The 19,255-nt window shown below is 37.3% G+C and overlaps 2 protein-coding genes across 2 annotated transcripts in view; one reads left to right on the top strand and one right to left on the bottom strand.

The window, feature by feature from the left end:
* The window catches only part of LOC128663125 (C2 calcium-dependent domain-containing protein 4C-like), a 96,037-nt gene that overhangs the window by 21,831 nt on the left and 54,951 nt on the right, over positions 1-19,255 (bottom strand). The window lies entirely within an intron of this gene.
* VPS13C (vacuolar protein sorting 13 homolog C) overlaps positions 17,757-19,255 on the top strand; it is a 1,402,311-nt gene continuing 1,400,812 nt past the window's right edge. Inside the window, 2 exon segments of the mRNA XM_053719302.1 lie at positions 17,757-17,955; positions 18,991-19,132. Coding sequence (XP_053575277.1) covers positions 19,036-19,132 — 97 coding nt within the window. The 5' untranslated portion in view covers positions 17,757-17,955; positions 18,991-19,035.

Raw genomic sequence — 19,255 nt, forward strand, 5'->3', positions numbered from 1 at the left:
AACAGTTATCATCAGCGTCCTCTTGCTCTTCAGTGTTTAAAACAGAGCAATCGCGCTTTCTCTGATAAGTAGGCATTTTGGATAAAAGATTCGCTATGGAGTTATCCATTACAGCCGTTAATTGTTGCATGGTAATAAGTATTGGCGCACTAGATGTACTAGGGGCCTCCTGTGTGGGCATAACTGGTGTAGACACAGTAGGGGATGATGTAGTATCATGTTTACTCCCCTCATTTGAGGAATCATCTTGGGCAATATCATTATCTGTGGCATTACTGTCCTTACTTTGTTTGGACACTATGGCACAATTATCACATAAATTTAAATGGGGAGACACATTGGCTTTCATACATATAGAACATAGCTTAACTGATGGTACAGACATGTTAAACAGGCTTAAACTTGTCAACAAAGCACAAAAAAACGTTTTAAAATAAAACCGTCACTGTTACTGTCACTTTAAATTTCAAACTGAAAACACTTTATTACTGAATATGTGAAAAAGTATGAAGGAATTGTTCAAAATTCACCAGAATTTCACCACAGTGTCTTAAAGCATTAAAAGTATTGCACACCAAATTTCAGAGCTTTAACCCTTAAATTAACGGAACCGGAGCCGTTTTTACATTTAACCCCTATACAGTCCCAGCTATATGCTTTGCTGAGACCCAACCAAGCCCAGAGGGGAATACGATACCAAATGACGCCTTCTATAAGCTTTTTCAGTGATTCTTAGCTCCTGACACATGCATCTGCATGCCTTGCTCTCCAAAAACAACTGCGCATTAATGGCGCGAAAATGAGGCTCTGTCTACAACTAGAAAAAGCCCCCATCTGAAAAAGGTGTCCAACACAGTGCCTGCTGTTTTTTTTAAACGTTCCCCAAGATTATAATACCAATTATTAGTTAGAATCTGCATAATATGCCTAGTAAAGCAATCGTTTTAGCCCAGAAAAATGTCTACCAGTTTTTAAGCCCTTTTTGAAGCCCTTTATTCTTTTATGTTTAACTAAGAAAATGGCTTACCGGTCCCCATGAGGGGAAATTACAGCCTTCCAGCATTACTTGGTCTTGTTAGAAATATGGCTAGTCATACCTTAAGCAGAAAAGTCTGCTAACTGTTTCCCCCAACTGAAGTTACTTAATCTCAACAGTCCTGTGTGGAAACAGCAATCGATTTTAGTTACTGTCTGCTAAAATCATCTTCCTCTTACAAACAGAAATCTTCATCCTTTTCTGTTTCAGAGTAAATAGTACATACCAGCACTATTTTAAAATAACAAACACTTGATAGAAGAATAAAACTACATTTAAACACCAAAAAACTCTTAACCATCTCCGTGGAGATGTTGCCTGTGCAACGGCAAAGAGAATGACTGGGGTGGGCGGAGCCTAGGAGGGATCATGTGACCAGCTTTGCTGGGACTCTTTGCCATTTCCTGTTGGGGAAGAGAATATCCCACAAGTAAGGATGACGATGTGGACCGGACACACCAATGTTGGAGAAATAGTTATTAACTGGGGGGCGGAGCCTATAGCTGTTGCGGTAGGAAGTGTGTGTGAAGAGCTCCTGACTTTATTCTATTATTTTGGAGTTATTTCTCAACTTTCAATTAACTGTTTGATTGAATAACATAGGCCACTTGATCTTGTGTTGTTCAAGAGGAATCTGGAGACTCCTGACACAAAACTGACCTACCTATGTTCCTCAGCTGACTACACCACGATTAGCCACGAGGTTTTGAGGCCTTAATGGACTGATTGTAGGTGTTGTTAAAGCTACCGCATCTATACCCCCCCAGGCCTCTGGGTTACCAAACCAGTTCAATTGCAATTTGCAACTGGACAGCTTAATTTACAAATGGAGACACATATATCGGAAGAAACCTTGCTACGCATGCTGGATGATCACTTTCAAAGCCTCCACCTGTTATTTGATAAGTGCTTGAGTGGCATTACTAGCCCACCTAGCCAGGAAAAGACAAGTACACTCGTCCCCCAGCTGACGGCTCATGGCACTTCACAGAAAGAAACCCCTTGTGTGGAGCGTTCGACTTGTGCTGACGGTGGATGTGAAATAGTGTGGTTGGATGCTGACCCGGGGAAAGCAGATACTCTGGATGCTAAAACCAAGGCCTGCATCGCAACAGTTGATGGTGGGACTGTCTCCCTCTGTACTACACGGGGGACAAACAGCGTTACCCAAGGGGAGCAGAGAGATACGTCTACAATCCCAGATTCTGATCTACAGAAGGGTGAGATTGATGCTAAATACCCTTTCTTGCCTATATCTGAAACCGGAGGATCCATAACGGAAGCTCTACGCTCCATCTCTGCACGCACACATTTGGAGTACTCAAGCCGTTTACTGAAGTTTAACTGCTGGCAGCGGCACCTACCATACTTGAGACCCCACTCCCTAGAGAATACCCGGCTGAACATGATTCCATCCCCAACCTGGATGCAGAGCGCCATAGTCCCAAATCTGACCACGCTAGATGGACTTTCCTCCCAAGATGCACAGTGGTCTGAAGTACTGTGGATCCAACTGCTGCCCTGCTGGGATCCCGGTGGTGTGTGCCCACTGCACTATCTGGGACGCTGCATCCCTCTTCTGAGTGCCTCTGGTGCGGTCATTGCCAGGGGGAGGTCTCGAGCCAAGCTTGATTTAGACCCGGACTGCCAACATACTCTGTCTTGTGAGTTAAGGGGAGCGGAGGGGATAAGGGAAGCCTATGTCGCCACATATGTGCTACCTGGTGGTAGTTTGCCCTGCTAGAAAGGTGGTGTGGGATGAACTGGCACAGACTTTATTAAAGAAGATGAGAATATGCCCACATGGGATGTTTTCACACAGAACTGGCATCAGTAACGCTTACTCCCTAATAACATCCTCTATGTCGTGCTGTAGTGTCCGACTACTACCCTGCAGATATTAGCTTCCGGGTCTGACCGGTGGACAATAACTTTGCCCCCAAATACAGTGGCCTATACTTTTGAATCCTTTCATACGAATTGTAGTGGAAGGACATGTAGGTGAGGGGAAGTTGTGTCTGTTTTCACCTCACCGCTTGCAAGACTGTCATTTGGTACACTGTTCACTGTTTTTTTTCTTTTTTTTTTCTTTTCCTTTATTATGTGTATGCGATATTTGTCACCAGATGTAATTTCCCTCTTTAGCACTAAGTGTATGACGCACAGCGGGATAAAAGCTGCTTTCCCCTCTCCATAAGCGCAACTGGGTTTGTACTAGATATAGCCAAGGGGTGCATAACTACCAATAATACCTTCACTAATCCCCAAGAAAAACAGTATCACATCTTGTGTAGTACTTATGTGTTATGATTAAACTTTCCCATCCCCTTTAAACTGTTAGGTATATAATTGTGGAGCATGACACGTCTTAAACAAAGCTTTCCTAGTATATTACACTCAGGTATAGCGCTAATGAAACCCTGCTGGCCTAGTATCTGTCACTAAGGAAACCCCTCAACTGCTATTTTACACCTTGTTTAACCGTTGGGATTTGAATCTTATGCTAAAGGGTTCTGATTGTAACTACCTATACTTTTTGCTTCACAAAGATAGCATGGATGGTAATAAGTATATCAAAGTCTGGGACCTGACCAGCTAGGGGTCGCTCCTAAAAAACCCTTTAAGATTACTTATGCTTTTAACCACTACACCCTTATGTCCCTATGTACCTCTTATCTGCCTGAGTTTCTTAATGCTACTTCAGATCAATTTTTTGCTGTTGGTATTAGGTCTACCTTTGGACATGTTTTCTTATCTTTATTGTTCCCAGTACTGTTCATGTAAATAATTTTATAACCTTTATGCAAGTTTGGTCGGACGGGCCCTATACCCTACACGATTATTTTGTGGCACTTGGGGGTTTAAATGTTATAATCTACACAGTCTTTCACTAAAGCGGGTTCCCTAAACTTACTTGATAAGCTGTACTTATATGTCCAGTATATCTTTATATTGTTCAAGCATGTATTTTACAGGTTAGAAGTCTCCATTTGGGGTCCAAAAGTGGCCCACTCTGTTACTATGTCTTCACCCCTACATCTCCCCATCCTGACCCAATTTCCCCCCTAGGGGGTCTAAGAGAGGCCTCTATTTGCAATTTGGGGAAATCATTTTATTTAACTTTATATCATACTTTAAGGGGGTATACCTTAACAGAAAACTTGAGGTTTTAACTTTTACTACTATCTGTATAACTGGGCGAACAATTGTATACTTATTCAGACATATAATGTGTATATTTTGTCGTGATCTTCTTTAGTCTCTGGAACTGTGATATTATTTGCCTGTTTTTCCTATTTACAACTTCAATAAAAAAAAAAAAAAAAAATAGTTATTAAAGGGACACTGAACCCAAATGTTTTCTTTTGTAATTCAGAAAGAGCATGCAATTTTAAGTAACTTTCTAATTTACTCCTATTATCAATTTTTCTTTGTTCTCTTACTATCATTATTTGAAAAAGAAGGTATCTAAGCTTTTTTTTGGTTTCAGTACTCTGGACAGCACTTTTTTATTGGTGGATGAATATATCCACTAATCAGCAAGGACAACCAAGGTTGTTCACCAAAAATGGGCCGGCATCTAAACTTACATTCTTGCATTTCAAATAAAGATACCAAGAGAATGAAGAAAATTTGATAATAGGAGTAAATTAGAAAGTTGCTTAAAATTTCATGCTCAATCTGAATCACGAAATAAATTTTTTGGGTACAGTGTCCCTTTAACTATTTAATAGCTACCTAGCTAAAATAAATACAAAATTACCTGTAAAATAAACCCTAACCTAAGTTACAATTACACCTAACACTACACTATAATTAAATTAATTACCTAAACTAACTACAATTAATTACAATAAAATAAAATAAACTAAAGTATGAAAAAAACCCCACTAAATTGCAGAAAATAATAAAATATTTACAAGAATTTTAAACTAATTAAACCTAATCTAATCCCCCTAATAAAATAAATAAGCCCCCCAAAATAATAAAATCCCTACCCTATACTAAATTACAAATAGCCCTTAAAAGGGCTTTTTGCGGGGCATTGCCCCAAAGTAATCAGCTCTTTTACCTGTAAAAAAAAATACAATACCCCCCCCAACATTAAAACCCACCACCCACACACCCAACCCTACTCTAAAACCCACCCAATCCCCCCTTAATAAAACCTAACACTACCCCCTTGAAGATCACCCTACCTTGAGACGTCTTCACCCAACCGGGCCCAAGTGATCCTCCAGACGGCCAGAAGTCTTCATCCGATCCGGGCAGAAGAGGACCTCCAGACGGCCAGAAGTCTTCATCCAGACGGCATCTTCTATTTTCATCTATCCGGAGCGGAGCGGGTCCATCTTCTATCCAGCCGACGCGGAGCATCCTCTTCAAACGAAGTCCAACTGAAGAATGAAGGTTCCTTTAAATGATGTCATCCAAGATGGCATCCCTTCAATTCCGATTGGCTGATAGAATAGAATTGAGCTTGCATTCTATTGGCTGATTGGAACAGCCCGGTTTGGTGAAGAAGTCTCAAGGTAGGGTGATCTTCAAGGGGGTAGTGTTAGGTTTTATTAAGGGGGGATTGAGTGGGTTTTAGAGTAGGGTTGGGTGTGTGTGTGGGTGGTGGGTTTTAATGTTGGGGGGATATTGTATTTTTTTTTACAGGTAAAAGAGCTGATTACTTTGGGGCAATGCCCCGCAAAAAGCCCTTTTAAGGGCTATTTGTAATTTAGTGTAGGGTAGGAATTTTTATTATTTTGGGGGGCTTTTTTATTTTATTAGGGGGATCAGATTAGGTGTAATTTGTTTAAAATTCTTGTAATTATTTTTTATTTTCTGTAATTTAGTGTTTTTTTTCTCCGTACTTTAGTTTATTTAATTTAATTGTAATTAATTGCAGTTGGTTTAGGTAATTAATTTATTTATAGTGTAGTGTTAGGTGTAATTGTAACTTAGGTTAGGGTTTATTTTACAGGTAAATTTGTACTTATTTTAGCTAGGTAGTTATTAAATAGTTAATAACTATTTAATAACTATTGTATCTAGTTAAAATAAATACAAACTTGCCTGTAAAATAAAAATAAACCCTAAGCTAGCTACAATATAACTATTAGTTATATTGTAGCTATCTTAGGGTTTATTTTATAGGTAAGTATTTAGTTTTAAATAGGATTAATGTATTTAATTGTAGTAATTTTATTAAGATTATTTAAAATTATATTTAAATTAGGGGGGTGTTAGGGTTAGACTTAGGTTTAGGGGTTAATAACTTTATTATAGTGGCGGCGACGTTGGGGGCGGCAGATTAGGGGTTAATAATTGTAGTTAGGTTGCGGCGACATTGTGGATGGCAGAGTAGGGGTTAATAAATATAATGTAGGGTTCGGCAATGTTGGGGTCAGCATATTAGGGGTTCATAGGTATAATGTAGGTGGCGGCCGTGTCCGGAGCAGCAGATTAGCGGTTAATAATATAATGCAGGTGGCGACGATGTCGGGGGCGGCAGATTAGGGGTTAATAAGTGTAATATTAAGGGTGTTTAGACTCGGGGTTCATGTTAGGTGTAGACATAACTTTTGTTTCCCATAGGAAACAATGGGGCTGCGTTAGAAGCTGAACGCTGCTATTTTGCAGGTGTTAGGTTTTTTTTCAGCCGGCTCTCCCCCATTGTTTCCTATGGGGAAATGGTGCAAGAGCACGTTCAGCCAGCTCACCGCTAACTTAAGCAGCGCTGGTGCTCGTTAGCACCGCAAGCCTTACCGACAAAAACTCGTAATCTAGCCGTTTGTTTTTTTGGGGGGGTATTTTTTTTTTAGATTAGGGAATTTTTAATTGGCAGCAAAAGAGCTGATTGCCCTTTTAAGAGCAATGTCCATACAATGGGCAATGTGTAGATTAGATTTTTAGAGAGTTAGGTCTTTTTAATTTTGGGGGGTTGGGTGGGTGGGGTTTTTTTACTGTTAGGGGTTAATTTGTATTTTCTTTTAGGTAAAAGAACTGATTGCTTCATGGCAATGCCCTACAAAAAAGGCCCTTTTAAAGGGTGATTGGTAGTTTAGTCTTAGATTAGGGGGTGTTTTTATTTTGGGGTGGCTGTTTTGTTTTTATAGGGGTATTTGATTAGGTTTAAAGTTTTTTATTTTGGATAATTTTGTTTATTTTTTATGTAATTTTAGATTTTTTTATTTTTTGTGATCTTAAATTTTTTTATTTTATGTAATCTTAGATTTTGTATTTAAATTTAATCTTAGGTTTTATTTTTTATGTAATGTTAAGGTTTTTTATTTTAATTTTAAATAAGGATTTTTGATTTTGGTATTTTAATTAACTTATTAGTTTAATAGTCTTTTTATTTGATGTAATTGGAGTTAACTTAGGGGGTGTTAGGTTAGGGGGCTTAGTGATTAGATGAATACTTTGCTTTGTGGGGGATGACGGTTTAGGGGTTAATAGGTTAAATAGGTACTTTGCATTGTGGGGGGGGGTGGTTTAGCGGTTAATAGGTTAAACAGATACTTTGCATTGTGGGGGATGGTGGATAAAGGGTTAATAGTTTAAATAGGTAGATTGCGTTGTGGGGGGATGGTGGATTAGGGGTTATTAGTTTAAATATGTACTTTGCATTGTAGGGGGATGGTGGTTTAGAGGTTAATACATTTTATTCTTAGTTGCGATGTGGGGGGGGGATGACGGTTTAGAGGTTAATAGGGTAAATAGGTACTTTGCGTTGTGGGGGGATGGCGGATTAGGGGTTATTAGTTTAAATAGGTACTTTGCATTGTGGGGGGATGGCGGTTTAGAGGTTAATACATTTTATTTTTAGTTGCGATGTGGGGGGATGGCGGTTTAGAGGTTAATACATTTTATTCTTAGTTGCGATGTGGGGGGATGGCGGTTTAGAGGTTAATACATTTTATTATTAGTTGTGATAGGGGGGATGGTGGTTTAGAGGTTAATACATTTTATTATTAGTTGCGATATGGGGGGATGGTGGATATAGGGGTTTTGACGTGTCGGATTTTTGTGAGGCGGGTTTTAACATTTCAATGGGAAATAGGCATCAAAAAGCTCCTTTTTCCTCTTTTACTCTTAGTTGAGTTAGGTGTAATTTTTCTCAATGTATCGACAGCCTCCGACAGTGTATTAACGGTTTGCACACTCATTGGTATAATTGATAGATTAGCGGCTCCTGATACTTTGTATGGGACACGGAAAAGTTTTCGTCAGCCAGTGTCCGGTTGCCGAAATTGAGGTATAACGGGCCATTGGAAGCAGTCGATGAACAAAATTGCTTCCGACAGCATATTTAAAGGGACACTGAACCCAATTTTTTTCTTTTCGTGATTCAGATAGAGCACGCAATATTAAGCAACTTTCTAATTTACTCCTATTATCAAATTTTCTTTTTTTTGTTCAGTACTCTGGACAGCACTTTGTTATTGGTGGATGAATTTATCCACCAATCAGCAAGGACAACCCAGGTTGTTCACCAAAAATGGGTCGGCATCTAAACTTACATTCTTGCATTTCAAATAAAGATACCAAGAGAATGAAGAAAATTTGATAATAGGAGTAAATTAGAAAGTTGCTTAACATTTCATGATCTATCTGAATCACGAAAGAAAAAAATTGGGTTCAGTGTCCCTTTAATGTTTTGCGAGCGCACGCAAACCTAATTACGGCTCAATGGAAACGAGCCCTAAGTTGCCGAATGCACAGGCCTACTGCAAATGCATTTAACGAGTGACCCACTCATGCATTTAATAAAGTCTAATATATATATATATATATATATATATATATATAAATATATATATATATATATATTTTAAATAACAGTTTTAACATAAAATTGTTTAGGTATCAAAATCATTACTTGAACAACTGTGAACAATCCTGTCCATAGAACACTATAAAATTCAGCAAATACATGGCCACATCCAAGATTAATTATCTTAACTATGCCGATGTATTTGCTTAATTTTATGGTGTTCTAAGGACAGGATTGTTCACAGTTGTTCAAGTAATATTGCATTTTATATGGTGGTGTTTTATACAAACCAAAGTTTTTTCTAAATGTGCTTGGTTTGATGGGTACCTGAGTGTCAAGCCTGAAAACAGCTCTAGCACAGGGTTGTGAAATGGCACAATACTTAAAGGGACAGTCTAGGTCAAAATAAACTTTCATGATTCAGATAGAGCATGTAATTTTAAACAATTTTCCAATTTACTTTTATCACCAATTTTGCTTTGTTCTCTTGGTATTCTTAGTTGAAAGCTTAACCTAGGAGGTTCATATGCTAATTTCTTAGACCTTGAAGCCCACCTCTTTCAGATTGAATTTTAACAGTTTTTCACCACTAGAGGGTGTTAGTTCACATATTTCATATAGATAACACTGTGCTCGTGCACGTGAAGTAATCTGGGAGCAGGCACTGATTGGCTAGACTGCAAGTCTGTCAAAAGAACTAATAAAAGGGGCAGTTTGCAGAGGCTTAGATACAAGATAATCACAGAGGTTAAAAGTATATTATTATAACTGTGTTGGTTATGCAAAACTGGGAAATGGGTAATAAAGGGATTATATATCTTTTAAAACAATAAAAATGTCTGGTGTAGACTGTCCCTTTAAATTACAATAATAACCTCAGAGATTTCCCAGTTTTTATATCAGTACTGCTTATAAATAATTATTACTTTCTTATAAAACAGGGATCAGAAGTTAGACGTGCTGTTAGATCTTAGAAATAAAGTTAGGCAGATTCTAACAACATCCAATTCAAGTTTTAAAGAATTATTACAGGATTAAACCATATTATATGTTACCAATCCCAATTTTGGCAATATGGAAACCAGTCTCTGTGGATGTCTGTGTAGTGTATCCCCTCTCTGGGATGCAAGTCAGTTTAAATATGAGAATATCTTTAGCCAAAAGATTTCACTGTCAGGGAAGGAAGTGTAGTTCAACAACGTATGAAAAAGCAGGTAGCTCAAACATTACAAAAGCTAGCCAGCCATCCAGTACTGTACTCTGAGCCTTTAGTCTGCTGACTTTGGGCCTCCTCCTTTGCTTATCAGCCAAAAAAATTATAAAAGAAAGAAAAGAGTTTTTATAAGATACGTTTCTTGCCCCCTTTAATTCCTTTATTTACAAGATATAGGACCAAATTTCGTGTGGAGCAGTAATTATTGCTCACATGCTAACTACACTAGAAGTAACTTTTTTGGGTGCATCATATACTGCACCTTTTGCAAGTTAAAAGTAAAAAGTTTAAGATAACAAATATACAACGACCGGATGACACATTGACTTCTCAGCCTCAGTCCATAGTTGATACCTTTGCAGACTACTACGGACAAATATATGATGGTAGAAAGGTCAATCATAATCCCCAAACGACCACTTCCACTAAAGAATTCCTACAGGACGCCCAACTAAACAATATATCGGATGTTGACCGAGAATCCCTTAACACTCTAATCTCACAGATGGAAGTAATAAACGCAGTTAAAGAACTTAAACCTGGTAAGGCCCCCGGTCCTGACGGATTTTCGGGGATTATTACAAACTGTTTAAAGCTACATTAATCTCCTATTTAACTAAATTTTGCAACCATATAATGGAAGGCCACACTATTCCAACGGAACTATTACATGCCAAGATAATAGTACTCTCAAAACCAGGTAAAAACTCCAAACTCTGCACTAGTTATCATCCAATTTCCCTTATAAACCAAGACCTCAAAATTTTCAATAAAATCATTGCAAACAGACTAAAACATTTTCTGCCAAAACTAATACACCCAGATCAGGTGGGATTTGTTAAAGGGAGGGAAGCACCTGACAACACCAGACGAATGATCAATATCATCCACCACCTAAATGTTTCCAAAATGCCTTCTCTGCTCCTCTCACTCGATGCAGAGAAGGCGTTTGATAGAATATACTGGGGCTACATGCTAGAGGTGCTACACCACATGGGATTCGATGGTTCCTTCATTACGGCTATTAAGGCTTTATACTCTACACCAAGGGCGTGTGTATCCTCAGCTGGATACAGATCCAAAATGTTTCCTATCCTCAACGGTACGAAGCAGGGATGCCCCCTCTCCCCGCTGATATTTGCTTTATGTATCGAGCCTTTGGCAGACAAAATTCGACATTCCCCAGACGTGTCGGGTGTTAAGATTTGAGATGCGGAATATAAATTAACCCTCTTTGCCGATGATATTTTTCTATCACTAACAAACCGTTAATATTTCTCCCAAACTTATATAATATTCTAGACACATGTTTTTCAATCTCTGGCTACTGGATAAACCTAGACAAATATGAGGCATTACCCATAGAGATGCAAAATATAGAATTAAACTTTGACATGAAATGGGAAAAAAAAAATCAAATATCTAGGAATTCAGTTAAAAACCACACAAATAGACCAACTATACAAACTTAAAGGGATACTAACCCCTCATTTTTTCTTTCATGATTCAGATAGAGCATGCAATTTTAAGCAACTTTCTAATTTACTCCTATTATCAATTTTTCTTTGTTCTCATGTTATCTTGATTTGAAAAAGCAGTAATAAAAGGTTAGGTGCCAGCCAATTTTTTAGTTCAGCACCTTGGTAGAGCTGCTGATTGGTTTGCTACATTTAGCCACAAATCAGCAAGTGCTACCCATGTGCTGAACAAAAAATGGTCTGGCTCTAAAGCTTACAGTACTGCTTTTTCAAATCAAGATAGCATGAGAACAAAGAAAAATTGATAATAGGAGTAAATTAGAAAGGTGCTTAAAATCTCATGCTCTATCTGAATCATGAAATAAAAAAAAATGGGTTTAGTATCCCTTTAATTACTTGCCAATTTTCAAGGAAATTAAAACAGACCTCCAGAAATGGAAAAGACACAATTTCTCTTGGCACAGCGGTTAAGATGAACTTGCCACGTTTATTATATTTATTTAGAACACTACCAATCACACTTCCATCATCAGACTTAGGTTCCCTCCAAAAGGAAATTCAGACATACATTAGAGGAGCAAAAATCATTAGAATACCTAATTCAGTTCTGGCAAGACACAGAGCTGGGGGGAATCGGGACCCCCAATCTTATGGATTTCTACCGAGCGTCTAGACTAGCCCAGGATACTCTTCTGTACAGAAACTGCGGCAAAACCCACTGGACCTCACTGGAGGCTGATATGGGGGGATGGGAACATCCAGATGCTATTCTGTGGGATAAAACTTACCCCAACACTAGACAGACCCTTCATAGCCCTCCTACGACTGACTCGACTATCCAAATATGGCACGATCTGGCAAACCGCAAACTTTTACTCCCACTCAATACATTAACGATGCGGTTATGTTACCTTCTCAATCGAGAATTCCATGCTCAGATTGATAAATGGGAAAACAAGGGACTGTACAGAGTAGCAGATCTAGAGAATAGAAAAATCCTACAATTCTCCCAACTCCAAGGCAAGCTGGACCTTACCCCTATCCATTGGTACCTATACTTACAAATCTCCTCCTCTTTACATAAATATCTTATTACATCCTCCATCCTTCCAACTACGAAACTGGAAAACATTAGCAAACATACAGAAAGACCCAAACAACTATATCTAAACTTTATATAGCCATACAGACTACTACTTTTCATACTAAATCTTCAGCTATAGTCAACTGGGAAAAAGACTTGAACCTCACTCTAGAACAGAACACTTGGGACAAGATCTTTAACTCAGCCACCAGGGGACTGCTAAGTGTAGACTTGAGGGAAAACACCCTAAAAACTATAAATAGGTGGTATCTTACCACGCTTCGAACCTCGCACATGTCTAGCAACAACTCTAGACTCTGTTACAGAGGCTGTGGAGAAATAGGGACATATCGCCATATGTGGTGGGACTGTGTGGAGGTTCAGAGGGTTTGGAGATCATTAACATCACTACTCAATACCACTCTAGAAGAAAATATACAACTTTCAATGTCACAAGCACTGCTACATGAGCCGCTTAAACAATATAATAAATACATCAATACGTACAAAAGAATACTTTGTACAGTAACCAGAATAGCAGTGGCTAAGTACTGGAAAACAGGGGTTCCCACTTGGTCTGAGGTTCTTCACAGAATCTCACACACGTACACAATGTACAACTCAGCTGCAGGCATTTTGTATAATAGGGAGGCCAACGATAAGATTTGGTTTTACTGCATCCTTAACGGTCCCTCTAAAACACTATCAAGGGAGGACTCTAAGTAAAATGACCGCTGGAGGAATAGGTATAGTTACTAGATTACGAGATACACACTGGAGAGCAAAAACTAAAGCACAGTGATAGATTCCCATTAGGAAATTCACATAGCGACATGAGCAATGGTTTTGTTACATTATTTATTGTTATTTAAGATAAAAAAAACAGTTATATTGTTCTTATTTCATTTTGTTTATTGCTAAATTGTGCTGGGGTTGGTGCTGTAAGGGGTGTAGTAGGATGAAGACGCAGAGACTGTGAATTTTATTTTATCCCTTGGATACTTACCACTTCAAAACTAAAATGACAAGATGTATTTACCGATTTCTATATTGGATGGTTTTTATTATATATGTATCATCTGTCTCAATAAAAAAGATTAAAACATAAAAGTAAAAAGTTTTTGCTGTAAAATATTCTAAATAATCCATTGAATATATCTATATATTTTACAGCAGGGTTCTTCAAACCACAGGTCTGGACTCATTACTGGGTTGCAACACCATGTTTACTATGTGTGTGCTGTATGAGAGTGTTTGGTGTGTGTGCGTGCGTGTGTGCTGTATGAGTGCGTGTGTGTGTGTTGTCTTGGAGTGGTGTTTGTGTTTTGTATGAGAGTGTATTTGTTGTGTGTTTTAAGAGAATGTGTGTGTGTGTGTGTGTTGTATTGTATTTTTATATATTGTATTTTTATATATACATTACTGTGCAATAGTCTTAGGCCACCATTATATTTGTGGTTTTAGCAATGGTATAATGAGCTTACATAATTATTTATCTTTATTAGGATTCAACCAGAAAATAAAGAATATTTATATGCAGTATTTAAAGACAGGAAAAAAAATCAGAAAAACTGCTTCTATACGCTAAAATGGCAGGTATTTAGTGTGACCTCCCATTATACTTAAGCAATAGCAAGAACCTGGCTCTCGAAAACCTAAATGGAATGGAACCCTAATTAATGTCAATGTGAGCACCTGTATTTGTCCTACTATTTCATGTCGTTACTTTTGTGAAAAAGGTCTATTACACCAGGTTTGTGCAAGACATGCTTGAGCATTATATACACATCTGCTATGAGTGTAATTCGTTGGAAGCTTGCTTATAAGACCAAAGAAATTTGAAGAATCAGGAGAGGTAAAGGAAAAAAAAATGACTGGAAGGCCAAGAAAACTTTCAAAATCTTATGAAATGATTCCCAGAGTTTCTTCTTTGAGATACAGGAAGAAGCCCAGCAAGGACCTGGCTCAGCATCTGGAAGCTTCATCAGGACACCAAGTTGTCCCTTCTACAATCTGAAGAAGCTTAATCAGGAATGGTCTTTGTGGAAGGGTAGCAGCCAAGAAACCACTTTTTCGGAAGGAGAACAGGATGAATAGGCTAAGATATGCTAAAGCTCACAAAGATTGGAATGAAGATCAGTAGAAAATAGTATTATGGAGTGACAAATCCAAGTTTGAAATTTCTGTTTCCCATCGTCGACAATATGTGAAAAGAGTACATTTATTAGCACTCATTACATCTTTCTTTATTTAGCAAATACCTCCTCCATGAGAAAAATAAAACTTAACCTTTATTGAGACTTTAATTAAAAAATAGTGAAGTTTAAAACCGCAAATGTAATCTCTATGAATGAGGACCAGAATATTTGATACAACAGGCGGTCAACCCAATGATACTACTTATATTTCAGATATACCTATGAAATAATAGTAATAAAGTCATAAGCCTTTACTGGCTTTCTATAGACTTCAAATTATTTATATGTGTTTCCATTAGGAATTTTACAAGCCTTTCTTTTTAAATTAAATTATCCCCTTTAATATCCCTCATTCTAAGGTTGATGACCCTCCACCATGTTTCACTGAAGGCCGCAAGCCCTCATTCTTCCATCTCTCTCCAACTTTTCTTTTTCAGTCTTTTACTGAACTTACACTGATATAATATAAAATGGTTTCCTCTTAATGTCTTTACACTTGTTATATCTTCTGAAGAGTATAAAATATATAGGAAATTGATCCTTCAGATTTAATTGTGTATTTGAAATAACTGGTTTAGCTCATTTAAACCATCACAACTTGCTCTCAAGGACATGTCCAATTAAAATAGACAAAGCCTGCAGGAACAGCATACCTGATTTTGTTATTGTTCTGTTTACAAGGACAGCAGTTAGGTATTTAAATGTTAATTATAGGTGATGGGTTCAGTAAGCAAATCAAGCTATTTCCGTAACAAAAATGTAATGCATTCCTGCTGCCTCTTGTTTACCTAGATTTTCAATAGCGATTACTGCAGTATTCATATTTTAGTATAGGTGGTGGTTTCAGCAGCTATTTGAAATGACAAAATAAAACTAAAGGAGCAGTTTGCAAACAATTTTATACATTCAGCAGGTCAAATGGATCATTGAGTACACATTAACTGGGTGAAAATGTTCCATTTACCCAGAGTCTGTGTGTTTATTTAAACATAAGTATTCAACGGGATGTTGTATTAAAAAAATAATGTATGTGATTGCATTAAATAGGTTAAGTAAATCAGTTTAACCCTTAAGGGTTAGCTAGGAACCCTTCAAAAAGAGCTATAAGTTCCCACACTTAGCGCTAAGTCTAACATTTCTGTTTTGAGAACTTAGGGTTCTGAAGATGCATTATTGAAATATTAAACAAAATATATATAAAAAAAAATATTAAACACACTGTAATATATATATATATATATATATATATATAGATATATTCTATGGATTATTTACAATATTTTACAGTATGTTTAATAATTATTTTTTTAATATCTTATATGTAATATTTCAATGACACGCCTTGAAAATACTAAGATTTCATTTGCAAAACTCACAATTTTACATTCCTATGTTCTTCACATAGAAAATAATGTACTTTTTATTAAATATATATTTATATATATATATATATATATATATATATATATATATATATATATATATATATATACACACAGTAACTGATACTGCTCATGTAAAATGCATATCTATATACCTATATCTATAAGAATAGATATGCAGGTATAGGCATATACACATATATATATAGAAATATGTATTTAAGAATAAAAATAACATTATCCTGTAAGTGAAGGACATTGGATAGTGAAATATGTACAGTAAAAATACATTACAACACATATAAACATTTGTATATATTATAGACATACATATATAAGTACATTGGAGCCCATTGCAGTCAAGCTAAAAACATAAAAAATCATGCGATCGAGTTTGCACGACTTAGGTTTTTTTTTCCACTTTTCACGCACCATTGAAGTCTATGGAAAAATACGTAAACGCGATTGCGATATTATAACTCCTGCTTTTTGTGAGCTCCGGGTTTGCGTGCGAACAAAAAGTTTTTAATTTCAACTTGTAATACACGCAGTCTCCGACACACGCAATAGGCTGAAACTGAGAGCAGTTAGTGCGCAAGCGATAATTAGCACTCCACTTATAATTTAGCCCTTAGTGAATGTGAAAATGGAACATATTTTGTGGTTTTTGTTGAAGTATATTTAGACTGACTATTTAACTATACTTTACGAAGTTTAGACAGGTATGGAAACATGGATAAACTGTAAATGAGTTGCCACCCCACTGAGAAGCCAGAATTTTTGTTCAAACTTGAATATTTTTATGGTCAGATATGTCATCTCTTTTGATTTTATGCATATGCTGCAAGAGGTGCAATGTGAAAAAATAAGTAAACATGTTTTCTTGGAATTTTCAATTAGTTATAATACATTTTTCCACTTTCCCTCCAGACAAACAACAATATCGCTCTTTCTCTTTCACTACCTCACAACCTACAAATTGGCAGATTAAAAACAGTGAATAGTACATGCAGCACTTTTCATAAACATATGAGAACTGCAAATATATACGGGCATTTTAAAATGCCAATAGAGATTAATACAAGAATTAGGAAATTCCAGACAATTTATTCGCATATATTAAAGACTTGCGAATGATCATAAGTCAATTTTCGGTGATGGTCCCTTTAATTGCACTGGGTAAATATTTGCAAAATGTTTTCACACACAAATAATACATAGGACGGCATAACATTATAAATATACTATATACATTATTTAAAAAAACACAAAGAATTGTCAAGTCACGATGTAAGATTGTGGCACTGTACTTGAGGAAATAACTGTCATATAGACAAAAGGGAGGATCCAATTTGTAAATAATACTGTTTCTGTGGCAGAACTTCCTGTGCCTTCACCTAATAAGCAAAACAGTGCACACTATGATTTATTTTTCCAAACCTGTCAGGCCTGCATGTCATATACATAAAACTGGTTACTGATACAATTTCCAGACCTCAAGCAAAACAAATATGATTACACGCATACTCCGTGAAGACGAAGCGGGGCACGGAACGTATGCGCGCGCACATTTCCTCCCTCTTATCTAGAACACTCATCGACCGCGTTCCTCTAACATATTGGGCAGCGAGCGAATAGGCGACTGTTATATAGGAGCATGTGATATGTCTTGTGACACATATACACAATAATAGCGCGCCCGCATACCCTGGTGCTGTTACAGCTTAGTAATAGGCATGCATGCTCATACAAATTCAGGAACTAGCGATAAAAGCTGGGGGAGAGCACAGTGACAGGTAATTACGTAAGCTTGCTAAACGCAATAGGGTAAGCACTCGCTTCTATGTATATACTCAACATAGTTACACAAGCTCAGAGGCTGAACACAGCATGACACACGGCCCGGTGACATATAGGGGAAATAGGAGAGTCACCACAAAACTGAAACAATTACCCTGTACAAAAATAAAGCAGACAATAATGTAACAATGGAGTTAGTAGATATACAGTCATAATGTGACAGAGGCAAAGACGACTCGCACTACTTTGGCAATACAGTAGACATATACAGAATGGATCTGATACTGAGAAACTGCAAAAGACACACATGTGACAATAGTGTGACACTGACAGCAGACAACCCTGACACAGAGAACATGATCACATTGGCTAGTAAACACAGGTATCAACAGTCCAGTATGGTGACACTGTGCATGTGCAGGGTTCCAGTACACACAGACTGCCAAACAGCACAAATACAGTAATACATAAACTGCTGCACACACAGAGAAATGGTGGATGACACAGAAATCCAGTTTGGTCAATGTTAACATACTAAGGGGACACTACTGACTCACTGCCCAATTAACACCAAATTAAGCAAAGTATGAAGATAGTAGATGAGTACAGGTGAACACACAAATATCGGGTTCACAGCATTGAGAAACAGTCATACAAAGACTTAGAAACTGTTCATGTATGCAGCCTTGCACACCTGCACGGTGCACATTCAGCTGTTGTATACCAAACCAGTCAGTTAGTGGAGTAGATTGTGCATATACAAAGGAACTGCTGCATATTGGAAATACAAGAGAACATGCATGCATATGGATGTGTTTGCATAACATGCTTTTGTGTATTATTACACAGCTGCATTAAAATATATATAAATCACAGAATGCAGAAAATGACTGCAATTGATTATTTGATCAAAGGATAAAACACAGGCATATTGTAGACTTCCATTTTCACACCTGATAGAAATAAATGAACTTTAAACTGCTGCAGATGATCTTCATCCTTTGATGTTTTGTTTACTTTTTTACATGCAGGTGTTCTGTATTCCTTGAGCACACACTTCCTTCTCTGGAGCAACAATGCTGGAGTCAGTTGTAGCTGATCTTTTGAACAGGTTCCTGGGGGATTATGTAGAGAACCTGGACAGATCTCAGCTCAAATTAGGAATCTGGGGTGGTAAGATGCAGCGGTGGAAATGACATTTTACTCCTTGCACATATATGCATAGGCCACAGTGTTATAGTGGAGGTCCTGCTTGTTTCCCCTTTTAGTTTTAAAATGATTGTTTTATTCTATTGA

This window comes from Bombina bombina, chromosome 6, assembly GCF_027579735.1.
Source record: "Bombina bombina isolate aBomBom1 chromosome 6, aBomBom1.pri, whole genome shotgun sequence".
Lineage (NCBI taxonomy): Eukaryota > Metazoa > Chordata > Amphibia > Anura > Bombinatoridae > Bombina > Bombina bombina.